General features: G+C 43.6%; 1 protein-coding gene across 1 annotated transcript; it reads right to left on the bottom strand.

The window, feature by feature from the left end:
• Window positions 1–103: 103 nt before the first annotated feature.
• Window positions 104–10841, bottom strand: LOC310840479 (b(0,+)-type amino acid transporter 1-like). The gene is made up of 6 exons (XM_083730514.1): window positions 9902–10841; window positions 6143–6276; window positions 3563–3692; window positions 1620–1744; window positions 886–973; window positions 104–710 (listed from the first exon to the last, which is right to left on the bottom strand). The coding sequence occupies exons 1-6, from the start codon at window positions 10643–10645 to the stop codon at window positions 477–479; spliced, it is 1455 nt and encodes a 484-aa protein (XP_083586640.1). The 5' UTR covers window positions 10646–10841; the 3' UTR covers window positions 104–476.
• Between the last annotated feature and the right edge of the window lie 3701 nt (window positions 10842–14542).

The raw sequence follows: 14542 nt of genomic DNA, 5'->3' as shown, positions 1-14542 counted from the left end.
ATGTGCTTTTAACTGTATTAAATATCAGTGGCTATAGTGGATAGGGGAAAGTGTGTGTGTGTGCATGCGCACACTCAGAAACACACACACACCATAATTTAAAAGGCTTGTTTCAGAAACATCCAGGTCACTTAAATAATTGCTCTCCAGTTTGGGAAAGAATGGTGGCTTATGGTAGGGTCCAAACCTTTTTCAAAGAGGGCCAGATCTGATGAAGTCAACCTGCGTGAGGGCCAACCAAAGTTGACCTTTTTTTTTTTAGGATTTTACCCCAAAGCTGTTGAACTTCTTTTAGGATTGCAGTTGCCAAGCTTTTTCTAGAAATAAACTGCCAGATTAAATCAACCAGCAGGCCGGACTTTGAACATGCCTGGCTTATGGTGCCTTGATCCGAAATGTTTATACCGACAGATCACACCAGATATAAAGATTTTGCCGTGCATCTCTCAAAGCAGGCATGTGACAATGTGGACTAATCAGTCCACATTCTTTTCAGTTGGGGCAACCTCCAGAAACAACTGAAAATGCATAGTAAATTTTCTTAAGAAGGTGGGGTGGTACTTGTAGTGAATCAGGGGAAAATAAAAGATGATTCCATTGGAAATGAATAGGATGACGTAAAGGAACTCCATCTGGGGCTGATCAATGATGGGTGCCAACACAAGGTATATAGACGCCATCAGGAAAACTACCGGTATGATTATTGGTACCTGTGTAAAAAAAAATTGTAAAAAAGAATTATAGCCATATATTTTAGAGGGATCCCCCCTCCAGGTAACAATATATTTTTTAAAATCACAGGATGCAGTCCAACAAAATCTAGAGGGCCATTTTTCTCTTTAGTCAAGAAAGCAGTGTGTTTAAATCTTCTTTTTAAAGTCTCACCTTGTAAGATCTTGGCAATTCTGGTTTCTTAATCTTTAAGTACAGGAGACCAGCAACAGTTATCCCGTAAAAAAGCCAAGCTGTAAAACTGTGCAGAAATAATGTTAGTAGCATTTACTCTAGACGTGAGCCTTTCTGGCATTGTAGGGCTCCAATGCAGTTCAGCCCCAGTCCATATGGCCAACAGTCAGAGTCAAGTGGGGTTGTAGTCCTATAACACTAACACACACACACACACACACACACACACCACACACACACACAATTACACTTCTATTTCCTTCTCTCATGCACACAGCTTGAATGGGTGAGAGTCATCTACCCAGTCAATCATTGCTCTCTTCATCTTGCAAAGATTATCTCATCAGGCAGTCTGTTCCATGTAATGTAGGAACTGAGTCTTTGGAACATGCTCACATTATATCCCTGACAGGCCCTGCCTCTCTTATCTTTTTTGCTACCCTTTGAAGACCATCCTTTTCCGACAAGGCTTTTCAGAGGAGAGTTTTAAAAATTGTTTTCACTTTCACTTTTCTTCTTTTTACTGCTGTTGCTTTTATGGTTATATTGCATTGGCATGCTTAATGAAATTAATGAATGGCTAAAAAGTTGCTATCCATTCTTTCATCGCTTTTAAGACAAAGGGGGGGGGGAGGGAAGACGGTGGAAGCAAAAATAGAATTAATATGATATTGAGAAACCCATGGAGTGGTGAGAATACTAAACATACATACCTGAAAAGGTTCACAATCTGACTGAAGCTTCCGGCTATAACCATAATTATCGACACAGCAGAAGTGAATATGAGAGCAGGAGAAGGTGTAAGGTATCTTACATGAGCCATAGATAGAATGTCTGGCTGAAAATGAAGACACAAAGTACAAGGCAATCATCAACATGTTGGAAACGTCGTTTTTTTCTCCTTCACTTCAGCGGAGCTTTCTCCAAAGATCAAACACAAGACTCTGATTAGGAAAAGAGCAGTAAACGTTGCTGTTGAACTTTGAGAAATAAACAGAAATCGCCACCAGATGATTTCTGTTGCTATACATTTGTTTCATTTTGATTGTCACTGTATTACCCAACAGCCTGCAAACTTGAAGTCAGGCCTAATATAAAAAATCCTGGTTCTCTGGAAACTTAACTTGAATGGGAGCTCATTGAATCATAGAATCATTGAGATGGAAGAGATCCTGAAGTCCATCTACTCAGATCAGAAGAGAAACCACATCAAGGCACCAGGGATGTCATATGTGTGCACAAGAGAACCACAATGTTATACTGTATTTTATTTTGCTTTTATATTTGTTGGAAATCGCCTAGAGTGGCTGGTGCAGTCAGTCAGATGGGGGGTATTTCTACTACTACTACTACTACTGTTATACGTGACTATTGGCACAGGTTGTCTACCACAGTGATAATTCTCTTACAAAAGAGAAAAGATGTGAGCAATTAAAAAGGGAAGGGAAATCAGAGTACAGTATAGAATTCCTCACCTCATAAATGTCTCGTATTTTTAGCCTTTTATATAGGTCCCTTCCCCGCAAAAAAGAATTGCAACTGCTGCCCTAGCTGGCTGGTAGGCAGCCACATTAGTCCACAGAGTATTGTTATGACCCAGGAGTCCAGCGACTATCATGACTAGGAGTCGGAGGCTGCAGAAGCTCCAGCTAAATACAGTGGTACCTCTGGTTAAGATCTTAATTCGTTCCGGAGGTCCACTCTTAACCTGTTCTTAACCTGAGGTACCACTTTAGCTAATGGGGCCTCCTGCTACCGCTGCGCCGTCTTCGTGTGATTTCTGTTCTCATCCTGAAGTAAAGTTCTTAACCCAAGAAGAAGAAGAGTTTGGATTTGATATCCCGCCTTTCACTCCCCTTTCAGGAGTCTCAAAGCGGCTAACATTCTCCCTTCCTCCCCCACAACAAACACTCTGTGAGGTGAGTGGGGCTGAGAGACTTCAAAGAAGTGTGACTGGCCCAAGGTCACCCAGCAGCTGCATGTGGAGGAGCGGATACATGAACCTGGTTCCCCAGATTACGAGACTACCGCTCTTAATCACTACACCACACTGGCTCTACAGAAGGTACTACTTCTGTGTTAGCGGAGTCTGTAACCTGAAGCGCTTGTAACCCAAGGTACCACTGTAGTAAGACCAGGTGCAGGGCTTTGAGTCTGCCTGAGCCCGAGGCTGACAAACATGAGCCATCAGAAGAACCTCCTATTTTTGCAGGGCAGAGCCTGGACCCTTACAGGCACCTTTGCCTGAGCCTATGGACCATAATGCCTCCCACAGAATCTCACCAGTCCAGCGAAACAGAAAGTACGCCACACCAGAGGCTAGAGAATGGAGGAGGAGTGTCCACCTTTAGGCCAGGCGGTTGCCCCTTTAAGAATATAAAGTTAAGTCACAAGAGGGCAAGGCCTGGGAGAGTTGTCTGGCGGCAGAAGCTTAAAAGGGCTCACATCTCTTCACTCTGAGCTCTCCATGGTGCTGCTACTCCTGACCTGCCTTCTTTGTAGGGTCTGGCATCAGACCAGAACATTACATAGAAGAGTCAAACATACATGTGACAGTAAGAGATGGGTTTCGCTTGGCTTGCGTTGCAATGGATGTAAGAGACTAAACCATTGTTTCACATACACACAGGAATATTAGTGGGTTCACAGCCCTTACCATGTGGCCTTCTCTTGCCGCAATATAACACATGCGGCCTCCGCTGAAGAATGTTCCGTTCGCTGATCCAAATGAAGACATTGCAACGGACAATGACATCAGCCAGACCCAGCTACCGAGGACCTTGTTCCTAAAGAGGGGGATGGAGAAGGGATTATGACAGTATGACTAATATGGGAAAGCAGCAGCCTTGTTTTGTTAAACCACACACTCAACTAATGTGGCAGTAGGTATTACCGTACTTGAAAGGCAAGCCAGTAGGAGTGGAGGCAATTTTAATGTGAAGCTCCCTAGTTTGCACTTCCTAGAACAATCAGCAAATAAAAACACAGATAGCCTTCAAGATCTGCACATCTCTGCATTTCACAACGCAATTTTGCAAATAAATAATGCATACAAAATGCATATATTAGGATAAGATGAGAATGAAAATGCACATATTAGTGCAAAATTCATAAATAATGACTCTCCTGTTTGGAGAGCTGTCTAGTCCAGCTCCAAATAAGAACCTTAAGGAGGAAGACGGAGGCCTTGGAGGTTGTCTGTCATTAGCAGCACCAAGACGGCAGCCTTCAAATAATAATAATAAATTTTTATTTGTATCCTGCCCTCTCCGGCCGGAGCTGGGCTCAGGGTGGCTAACATCATAAAACTAACACAGGCACATAGCTCACCTGATCGGTCTCCCTTGATGAAGTTAGATGCATTTTATTCTGCTGAAATTATGGTTATGAGTTTTCATCTACACTTATAAATTAGCAAAGACAAATTATGTGCAAATCTTGTGTCCTCTTTTGTTTTCTCTTTGGGTGATGAGTTTCCTCTCTTTTTGATAATGTGTAAATGGTCACCCTAATCTGCTCTAGGAGATACACAGTTCTGTTGAATGCACCATTTAATTGTTCTACCCCCTTGTTGCCTTCTCCCTGGAATGACAAGGTTAATCAGGCAGGAGAGGGTGTAGAACTTTAAAGGGGTGGGGCAGAGAACTGTAACAAAGAAGAACGGTAACAAATAACTTGTTAATCAGGAGTAATAGAGAAGGCAGTGCATGGAAAAGTTGTCCTGACACAGTGAAATGAGCTTTGTCACTTGTCTCAGTATATATGCATCATGTGAATGGGTATTAACATAAACTCTATAAAAAGATGCATCATAAGCATTATGTGGGGCAAGTTTGATAAGGCGCAGACCGAACACCAGCTGGTAAAGGCTTGAACGTTTCTGAGATGATCCCTATATATAGGCAGGTTGATGCTTTGCAATTGACAATTTCACTTCTTTTGTCTTTGCAGAACCATAGCGCCTCGTGCACACGAGACCCCAGGCTTGTGTAAAAGCCCAACACCTTCACTGCCCACTTTGTGTAGCACGGATCATCCCCAGGAAAGCTCATAACACACACAAAAAAAATCATCTTCAGGGTGACACAGGACGCTTTGTTGCTTTTTTCCAGACAGCAGCAGCTAAAGGTGTGTGTGTGTGTGTGTGTGTACACATGCATACTAACACAGGCATGTAATAACTGATGCGACTTGGTTTTGCAAACTCATTTTATTTTGACTGACTGAAAGTTCAGGGAAACTTGAAAGCCTGAAATATCCTTAACTATTGGTTGCATCCAACCAAGTCATCCTGTTAGCACAAGGACTTCTGCCTGTGGAACAGGACTTCCTCTCCCTCTCACCCCTAAGTATTGTGACACCACCCAAAAAAAATCTATTCTGTGTCTCCCCCCCCCCCCCAGTCCTCTGGAGAAGCTTTAGGGGAAGCAGAGGGAAATGAGGGAGAACAAGGAGAGGCCGTTCTATTTCAAAGGTGGAATTCCTTGCAGTAAAGGGATGACTTGATTGGATACAACCCATAACCAAGACAGACATCGCTGTGTCTTATTTCAGTTTGGCTTTCACAATCTGTTCTCACAATTCTACTTTCCTCAGTTCCACATCCCAGTTTTTCTAAGCTGGAGGGCTGACACGGTGGATTATGGTATTCCTGTGACAAGTGGATTATAGTATTCCAATGACAAGATCCCCATAGGCAGTGTGGTTTTGGCTTTCCCTTCCTCCTTTTCTCCAAACCACAGCCATCCTCTGCAGCTTGCCTGGTGGGACAGAGCCTTAGGCTAGGTTCCTAGCAAGTGACTCACTAATCCTGAGGGAGAAGCATAAAGTGGAGGAGAGGTTGATGCATTGCAAACACAATGGCAGAGAGAATCGGGGGCTCCTGCTGGCGTGTTTGCACCCTGCTAACATCCCCACCACCTTGCTGCTCCCCCTCTTGGCAAGCAACAGCATCTCATCTGCTGGGAAGCTAGTGTAGTAGTTCCATCACTCTTGCACCCATGTCTGAATTTCTTCCAGGATTCTATACTAGAGAGTAGATACTTGACACACTCAGGAAAAATACTATTTCCTGATCAGTTACAACAATGTGGGGTGATGTGCAGTGGTAACAGAAAAGCCACTTTCATCCAGCCCGCAGCTGAACATAGATTTGCAGGAACTGTAGAATGAATAATATTGGGTTGCTTTTGGTGAATATGTAGGTAAGTCTTCAGAGCTCTGGAGCGTCACTCACCCCCACGTAATGGCCACAGCACCTGAAGACAGAAGTTCAGCAGGAGTCATGGCTGCAAAATAGCTCACATTTACCAGCAAATAGAAGCAGGTAACTAGAGGAATAGCAATCATCATGGCCCGTGGAAGGTTCACCTGGAGAAAGAATAAAGAAAAGCAAACAAGGCCTGATATGCACCTCTGTATTTGATCTTTTTTACTGAACACACACACACACACACACAGAGAGAGAGAGAGAGAGAGAGAGAGAGAGAGAGTTGTTTTCCCCAAAGGCCCCCAAACAAAGAGCTGCATCCAACAAGTTTTAAACTCAGAGTAAACCCATTGAAATTAGTGAGCATCGGTAAGTTGTGTTCATTAATTTAAATGGGTCTACTCTGCGCATGGTAGGCATTTGCTACAAGCCAGGAGATTGCGGGATCCAGGGAACTAAGACGCATATACAAACTAGTGATGACACTAGAAAGCTTCCAACTGTTCAGTCCTTTCTACACTGCTCATTTTCACTAGTTGGAGGTCATACTTTTATAATGTTATAGAGAGATAGGTAGACTGTATAATTAAGGCTGCAGTCCCATGTACACTTACCTGGGAGTAAGTCTTAATGAATTCAGTTGGACTTACTTTTGAGCAGCCTTGCCTAGGCACACTTAAATTTATGTAAATCTCATTGACGACAGGAGGACTTACTTCTAGCAGTCAATTCTGGGAACTGTAGGTCTGTGAAGGGAATAGGGATCTCCCAGCAACTCGCAGCACCCTTATCAAGCCACAGTTCCCATGATTATCTGGGGAAAGCACAAGTGTTTAAAGTAGTATCATACTGGTTTAAAAGTACAGTGCAGATGCACCCACTTGGCTTAAAATCTAGCCCAGTTAAGAGCTCAGGAAAATTCAAAAGCTTGCTCACTATTTTGGGACATTTTTATTATATTGTCCAGTTTTGGATTCGTAGGACTAGTATCTGTTTTTCTAAATAGATCATAGTTATTTCCTCACTCCTCCACTCTCTCCTTTAGCGCAAATGCATCTGCATCGTCACTTACTTAGCTGATGGTATAATCTGCACATCTTTAGGAAATAAATAGTGAAAGCTGACACTGATTGACTAAAAACTAGGCATTCTATAACCTTAGACTTTGCTTGCTATTTAAGCTATAAGTGGTAAAAAGTATCAATGTTCAGTTTGCACACGTATCAGAGCTGTAAGGTGCACTTTACAAGTTTGAACTTCAAATCCCAGCTGAGACTTTGGATTGTTGACCCCTGGTATTGTACACCATTTGGAAAGCTGCAATTCATAGATTCACGATTTGTGAACTCGGAATTTTTGTTACGATATTTGTATGCCTTGCGACTGAGTGCTGCCATCTCATGTCATAAATGCAAAATTTCAGGAACCCCATAGTTTGCCAACCATTTTTCTCATTTAAGGAGGCTCCCATCACATCTCTCTAAACAGCAAAAATAAGATAACAAGGGAGCAAAGTTGTCAGCCCAGGGCTGAAAGTAAACAATTTGCAATGTTTGAAAATGATGGCATGTAAAAAAATTAAGAGCTGTAGTCAGCTCTGTGTGAACAGAATTCCACTCCTGCAGATTCACTGTCTTCTCCCTACATGACTCCAATATTTGCTCATCTCCCCCAACCCTCTGGAGCTGATTTTTGTGGGTACATGGAGCTGTAGGGAAAAAGAGAGGAGTGGAAAGTTGCCTGGCAAAAGCGGAAGTCTGCTGTGCATGTCGAATAATACAACCCAGAAATAACCACTCATTAGAATGTGCCCAGCACATAGATATGCAAGTGATGCATTACAAATTAAAGCCATCAAGGTAACATAACTGAATCAAATGCTACCACACTTGTCTGAAAACAAGTATAGTAATCTATAACTCAGAGAATCCACCCAGGTAAGTGAGAATTCCGACTGAATTGAATGGATAAAAGAGTTTTAGCTAGAGTAACTTCACACTTTATTTCTACGGGCACATTGGGTGTCAGTCAAATTTCAAATACAGTATGCCAGAGTACAATATTATGCAAGATTAAAAAGGGAAAGGGACCCCTGACCATTAGGTCCAGTCGTGGCCGACTCTGGGGTTGTGGCGCTCATCTCGCTTTATCGGCCGAGGGAGCTGGCGTACAGCTTCCAGGTCATGTGGCCAGCATGACTAAGCTGCTTCTGGCGAACCAGAGCAGCGCACGGAAACGGCGTTTACTTTCCTGCTGGAGTGGTACCTATTTATCTACTTGCACTTTGACGTGCTTTCCAATGGAGCTCACCCCGTCGCGGAGATTCGAAACACCGACCTTCTGATCGGCAAGTCCTAGGCTCTGTGGTTTAATGCAAGATTACTAGTGAGCATTTTGCTATGTGTATGTGTAGAAACCCACTGCCTAAGATGCTTTTCTAGCCTAGGTACGCATGGCTCTTATATATGCATAATTTCACAACAATCGGTATATATACTAGAACTGTGCACCTTCTGTGGTCAAGATCCCAATCTGGCACTCTGGAAGCAGCCTGATTCAGTCAGAAGGTTGTTCATTTTGAGTCTGGTCTGTGTCTGAATCCTGATTTGGAAAAATGAAGCATCCTTCCTCCCCCTTGTCTTCAAGATTATAGAGAATTTTTTTTTAATGGCGCTCTTTCTCTCATTGTTGGAAGTGTTGGGATGCAGCTCAGATTGTACCGGTTTGCATGGAGAAAGAGGAGACCGAGAGAGGAACCTCCAAACTTCCAAAAGTGTCTCAGTCCTTTGTCTGTGCTGACCCTCATCAACTCTAAAGCAATCACACCGAATCTCTTGATATAAAAAATAAGAAGGCTAAGTTTATTATAGGAAATACATGCTTAGATAGTAAAGGGTTTCTAGTTCTAGTTAAGTTGGAGATGCAAAGGGACATGCCTGCTCCCTGATCTGGCTTCATAAGGGCTAGTTACTTGCTGTTTTGTTTTGTTTTAAAAATGAAGCCAGGCCGACAAATAGGCCAGCCAGCTATCGACTGGCATGTCCAGAATGCAAGCAAAACTCAGACACGTGGGCTATATGGCAACTCTAGGTGTGAAATCTGCCAATCTAAGTACAGTCATACCTCAGGTTACAGACACTTCAGGTTGCGTTTTTTTGTTGTTGTTTTTTTTGGTTATGGACCCACCGAAACCCGGAAGTACCGGAGCTGGTTACTTCCGGGTTTCGGTGGTCACACATGTGCAGAAGCGCCGAATCGCAACCCACGCATGCACAGACACGGCGTGGTGCTGTGGGTTGCGACAGCTGCAGGTTGCAAACGTGCCTCCTGCATGGATCACATTCGCAACCTGAGTGTCCACTGTACAAATATACACATACACACAATATAAAATATAAACAATTCAGTGCTCTATGTCTATCTATCTATCACCTATCTATCTATCTATCTGTCTATCTATCTATCTATCTATCTATCTATCTATCCATCCATCCATCAACTATCATCTATCAATCAATCAATCAATCAATCAATCATCTCTCTCTCTCTCTCTCTCTCTCTATCTATCTATCATCTATCTATCATCTATCTATCCATCCATCCATCCATCCATCCATCCATCCATCCATCCATCCATCAACTATCATCTATCAATCAATCAATCAATCATCTGTCTATCTATCTATCTATCTATCTATCTATCTATCTATCTATCTATCATCTATCTATCTATCTATCTATCTATCTATCTATCTATCTATCATCAATTATCTATTCTCCACTCACCTCCGGCTTCTTAATCTCCTCAGTCACATAATTCAGGTTGTTCCATCCATCGAAAGACCAAAGCCCTTGATAGAACGCAATCCCGATAACCCCGGCTTCCAACCTTGTGTTTTGAAAGGCATTCTGGAAACGGTGCGTTTCCCCCTGAACGAGCAGCACCACGCCTCCCACCACGATGACCAGCAACGCCAACAGCTTGGCCACCGTGAAGACGTTCATGACAGAGGTGGCCAGCCTGACGCTGAGGCAGTTGATGAGCGTTAAAAGCAGGATGCAGGCCACAGCTGCGCATTTGAATGCTACCTGGGGTGAAGGGCACCCAGGATGAAAGGCGGCCACAGTGTATTCAGCAAAGCTCAGGGAGATGGCCGCCACGCCAGCGGGTCTCACGACAATGACAGAGGTGAAGGCAAAGAGGAAAGCGGGGAGGGAGCCAAAGGTCCGCAGGATGTAGATATATTCGCCTCCCGACTCTTTAATTAAAGTTCCCAGTTCAGCATAGGACAGGGCCCCAAAAGTGGACAATATCCCACAGGATGTCCAGATGATGAGGCTGCCGGCCAGGCTGCCTATGTTACGCAGCACCCACTCCGGGGACATGAAAATCCCCGAACCGATCATAGTGCCAGCAATTAATGACACTGCGCTGGCCAGCCCAATCTCTCGCTTCAGTTTCAACATCTCCATTGCTGTGCTCGGCTGAGTGTTGCCTGAGCCTGGTCGGCTTGGTCTTCCCTTTCCCATGATGGAACTAGTCGAACTTGCTTCTTGAGAATCAGCACATGACAGCAGTGAAATAATAAAAAGAGAGCTTTCCCTTCTAAGTTAATGATTACCGGTATATGCAGCCAGCAAAGAAAGAAAGAAAGTGTCTTGCCATGTGCGACTCTGGCAATTGAGTTCCTTGAAGTATTTCCTCGTATTGGCTTGTTTTAAGAATTGCTGAAAATTACAAGGAGGCAGGAGACAAGAGTGTTTGTTTTGTTTTGACACATGCCTTACTGATGTCTTCACCTTGAGACCTATCGTGCAAGCAAAAAAAAAGCAAGAGGATTTTTCTCTCTCTCTTTTGGGTCTCACAGGCTGGTGAGTTTTGTGCTTCCTGCTTCTGGTGAGATTGGCGACAGATAAGCTGCCACCTTCCCTGTACTTTATTCTTTGTGACTGATTAATAAAAGCCATTTGAGGATAGTTCACAGCCAGCTCTGTCGTTGGTTGTGTTCACTGCACACCATACATCAAAGCACATTGCTTTCTGCAAAGAATTCTAGGAAGGGGAGTTTATCCCTTGCAGTGCTAGAGTTCCCAGCACCCTTAAGAAATGGCAGTTCTCAGGTGGCTTTGAGGCAGGGGTCAGCAACCTTTTTCAGCAGTGGGCCGGTCCACCATCCCTCAGACCATGTGGTGGGCTGAACTATATTTTTTTTGGGGGGGGTGAATGAATTCCTATGCCCCACAAATAATCCAGAGATGCATCTTAAATAAAAGGACACATTCTACTCACGTAAAAACACACTGATTCCTGGACCATCCATGGCTGGATTGAGAAGGCGATTGGGCCAGATCCAGCCCATGGGTCTTAGGTTGCCTACCCCTGCTTTGGGGAAAACTTTGTGCTTTCAAATGCTTTAAATGTGCTGCATGGATGTGACCGCAGATATAGATTATTGTTATTCTGTTAGTATTAATTACCTTTATTTGTTGCTTACTACAAAAACGTCTCAAAGAAACTTTCAGTTAGAAAAGCATACATTAAAAAACCTAAAATACTTCATAAAATAAAGAACATTAAAATAAAAGAACATTTTTGACTATGTTTTCAAACACCATTTTATGTCTGAACATGTGAATGAAACAAGTTTATCAACTGGACAAATAAGAAGCAACCAAAAAACGAGCACAACACATTCAAGAAGTTTGTTTATTTATGTAGAACAAAGTTGTGCAACCTCATACTCAGTTGTTGTTGTTGTTGTTGTTGTTGTTGTTGTTGTTGTTACTACCCTGCTTTTCTTAGGGGGAATGACATAATTCGCTGGGAATGACATATAAATCTGCCGCTAAAAAACGCATCCAGCACTAAAGCAAACTATCGTCTCACCAGCTGCCAGCATCAGACGGCAAATGACCGTCCACTTTACGTAACGGAGGGATGGGGGGGGGAGAGAGACATTTATTCCACAGCTTTTTTACCCAGCGATCGATAATGATCCCGCAATCAACCGCGATCAACCACCATCTCAAAGGGATCTATCTGTCGATCGCGGTCAACTAGTTGGACATCTCTGACCTATCCTATTTTCATGTTTCTGGAGAGTGGCTGTACCATGGGAAGAATGTGAGTTTATCATTTTGCATGGGGATTATTTGAACGTCATGATGGCTCTGAACGAAGTCAATGACTTGCATGTGATCTTTATCTGTTTATGACCTTTTGCACCTTTTAATGAAGGCATGGCCAAAACCTAAAAGCTTGGGCATCCTGCATTTTAAAAACAGCTATTTCTGGTTTTGTTGTTTTTTAAAAAGCATCCGTACATCCCATAGAGCAGTGTTTCCCAACCTTGTGCCTCCAGATGTTTTTGGCCTACAACTCCCATCATCCCTAGCTAGCAAGACCAGTGGTCAGGGATGATGGGAGTTGTAGGCCAAAAACATCTGGAGGCACAAGGTTGGGAAACACTGCCATAGAGATTCTGTGGTTGCAGCTAAACTCCCTTTGTACTAGCCACGTGTTGCCATCTACTGGTCTTTAACCAGTAAAGCAACCAGAATTTACAAAACGTGACTACAGTGGTACCTCGGGTTAAGTACTTAATTCATTCTGGAGGTCCGTTCTTAACCTGAAACTGTTCTTAACCTGAAGCACCACTTTAGCTAATGGGGCCTCCTGCTGCCGCCGCGCTGCCAGAGCACGATTTCTTTTCTCATTCTGAAGCAAAGTTCTTAACCCGAGGTATTATTTCTGGGTTAGTGGAGTCTGTTACCTGAAGCGTATGTAACCTGAAGTGCATATAACCCGAGGTACCACTGTACTATGTGTGTGTCATAAAGGTAAAGGGACCCCTGACCATTAGTTTCAGTCATGACCAACTCTGGGGTCGCACGCTCATCTCGCTCTATAGGCCGAGGCAACCGGCGTTTGTTCACAGACAGCTTCCGGGTCATGTGGCCAGCATGACTAAGCCGCTTCTGGCGAACCAGAGCAGCACACAGAAATGCCATTTACCTTCCCGCCAGAGTGGTTCCTATTTATCTACTTTTGACGTGCTTTCGAACTGCTAGGTTGGCAGGAACAGGGACCGAACAACGGGAGCTCACCCCATCGCGGGGATTTGAACTGCCAACCTTCTGATTAGCAAGTCCTAGGCTCTGTGGTTTAACCCACAGCGCCACCCGTGTGTGTCATATATACCTTCAAATTAAAGGTGTACAGGCATGCCTATTTAGTTAAAACAGAACTCATGGCCTTTCAGACGTTACTGGACTCCCAACGCCCATCAGCCCTAGCCAGAGTTCAGGGATGATGGTCACCAACTTGGATGGCTTCTACAATAAGTAATGATGGCCACCAGCTTGGAAGGCGTCCAAAGAGGATTAGACAAGTTCCTGGAGGATAAGGCTATCAATGACTCCTAGCCATGTTGCTTATGTGCTATCTCAGCTATCAGTGTCAAGGGGCTGTCAGGAATGCAGTTTCACCCATGTCAGGAAACGGACTTGAGGTGTGAAGTGCAATCAGCTTTTACTCACAAAAGTCAAAACACAACAGAGTTCATCTAGGCTAATCTGCCCTAGATGTTGCTGGGAGTAGCACCTGGCCCCTCCATCCCTCAAGCCCTCTCCTTCTGGACACCTCCCAAGCAGCCGTAGACTCCGATGAGAAGGAGACAACCTCCTCTGGCCTGTTTGGCCTGTTGCTCAGCAGTATTTTCTCACCAAAAAGTATTTTCCAAAAGAGCCACTGTGGTGTAGTGGTAAGAGACCAGGGTTCAAATTCCCAGTCAGCCCTGAGGTTTACTAGTCCAGTTACAGTCTTTCACAGGGTTGTTGTAAGGATATATTTGGTGGAGAACCATTTGCACTTCTTTGAGCTCCTTGGAGGTAAGGTGGAATATAAAGGTAATAATAAATAAATAGCGTATAATACACGATTTTTATATTTGGAACAGCTTGCAAGGTAGGTTAGGCTGAAAAAGGGATTCCCCCTTCACCCAGTAAGTTTCATACCTGAGTGGGGATATAGGTCTGCTTTTATTGATAACTTTTTATTGGCCCAATGTTGGCTTCTGTATTGGCTCCAATGCTTTCCCCTTACATTTAAGGCTTTCTAACTTTCTTTGTTCATTCCACCATGCCTATTGTGCACAAGTTCATCTGCTGTCAGCCCCTTGTGCTCCTGCAGCTCTATGCCTTTCCTTCTATTCTCATTGTAATAATAAAAAAATTAAGGTCTTTTATATATAATAAATGTTCATAAATGTACCAACCAAGCACGTACATAGATATGTGGACCACATGTCTGGAAGACAATCCTGAAACCATTTTGACTCCCCAACTGACCAAATGTTTTCTCTGCAAGGAGGGAGGGGGTGAGGGATCCTTCCCATTGTCTCAGGAATTGGGTAATCCGCATCTCAA

Source organism: Podarcis gaigeae (genome assembly GCF_964106915.1).
Source record: "Podarcis gaigeae genome assembly, chromosome: 3".
Classification (NCBI taxonomy): domain Eukaryota; kingdom Metazoa; phylum Chordata; class Lepidosauria; order Squamata; family Lacertidae; genus Podarcis; species Podarcis gaigeae.
The sequence above is the reverse complement of the archived record's forward strand: the minus strand, read 5'-3'. Positions and strand labels throughout refer to the sequence as shown.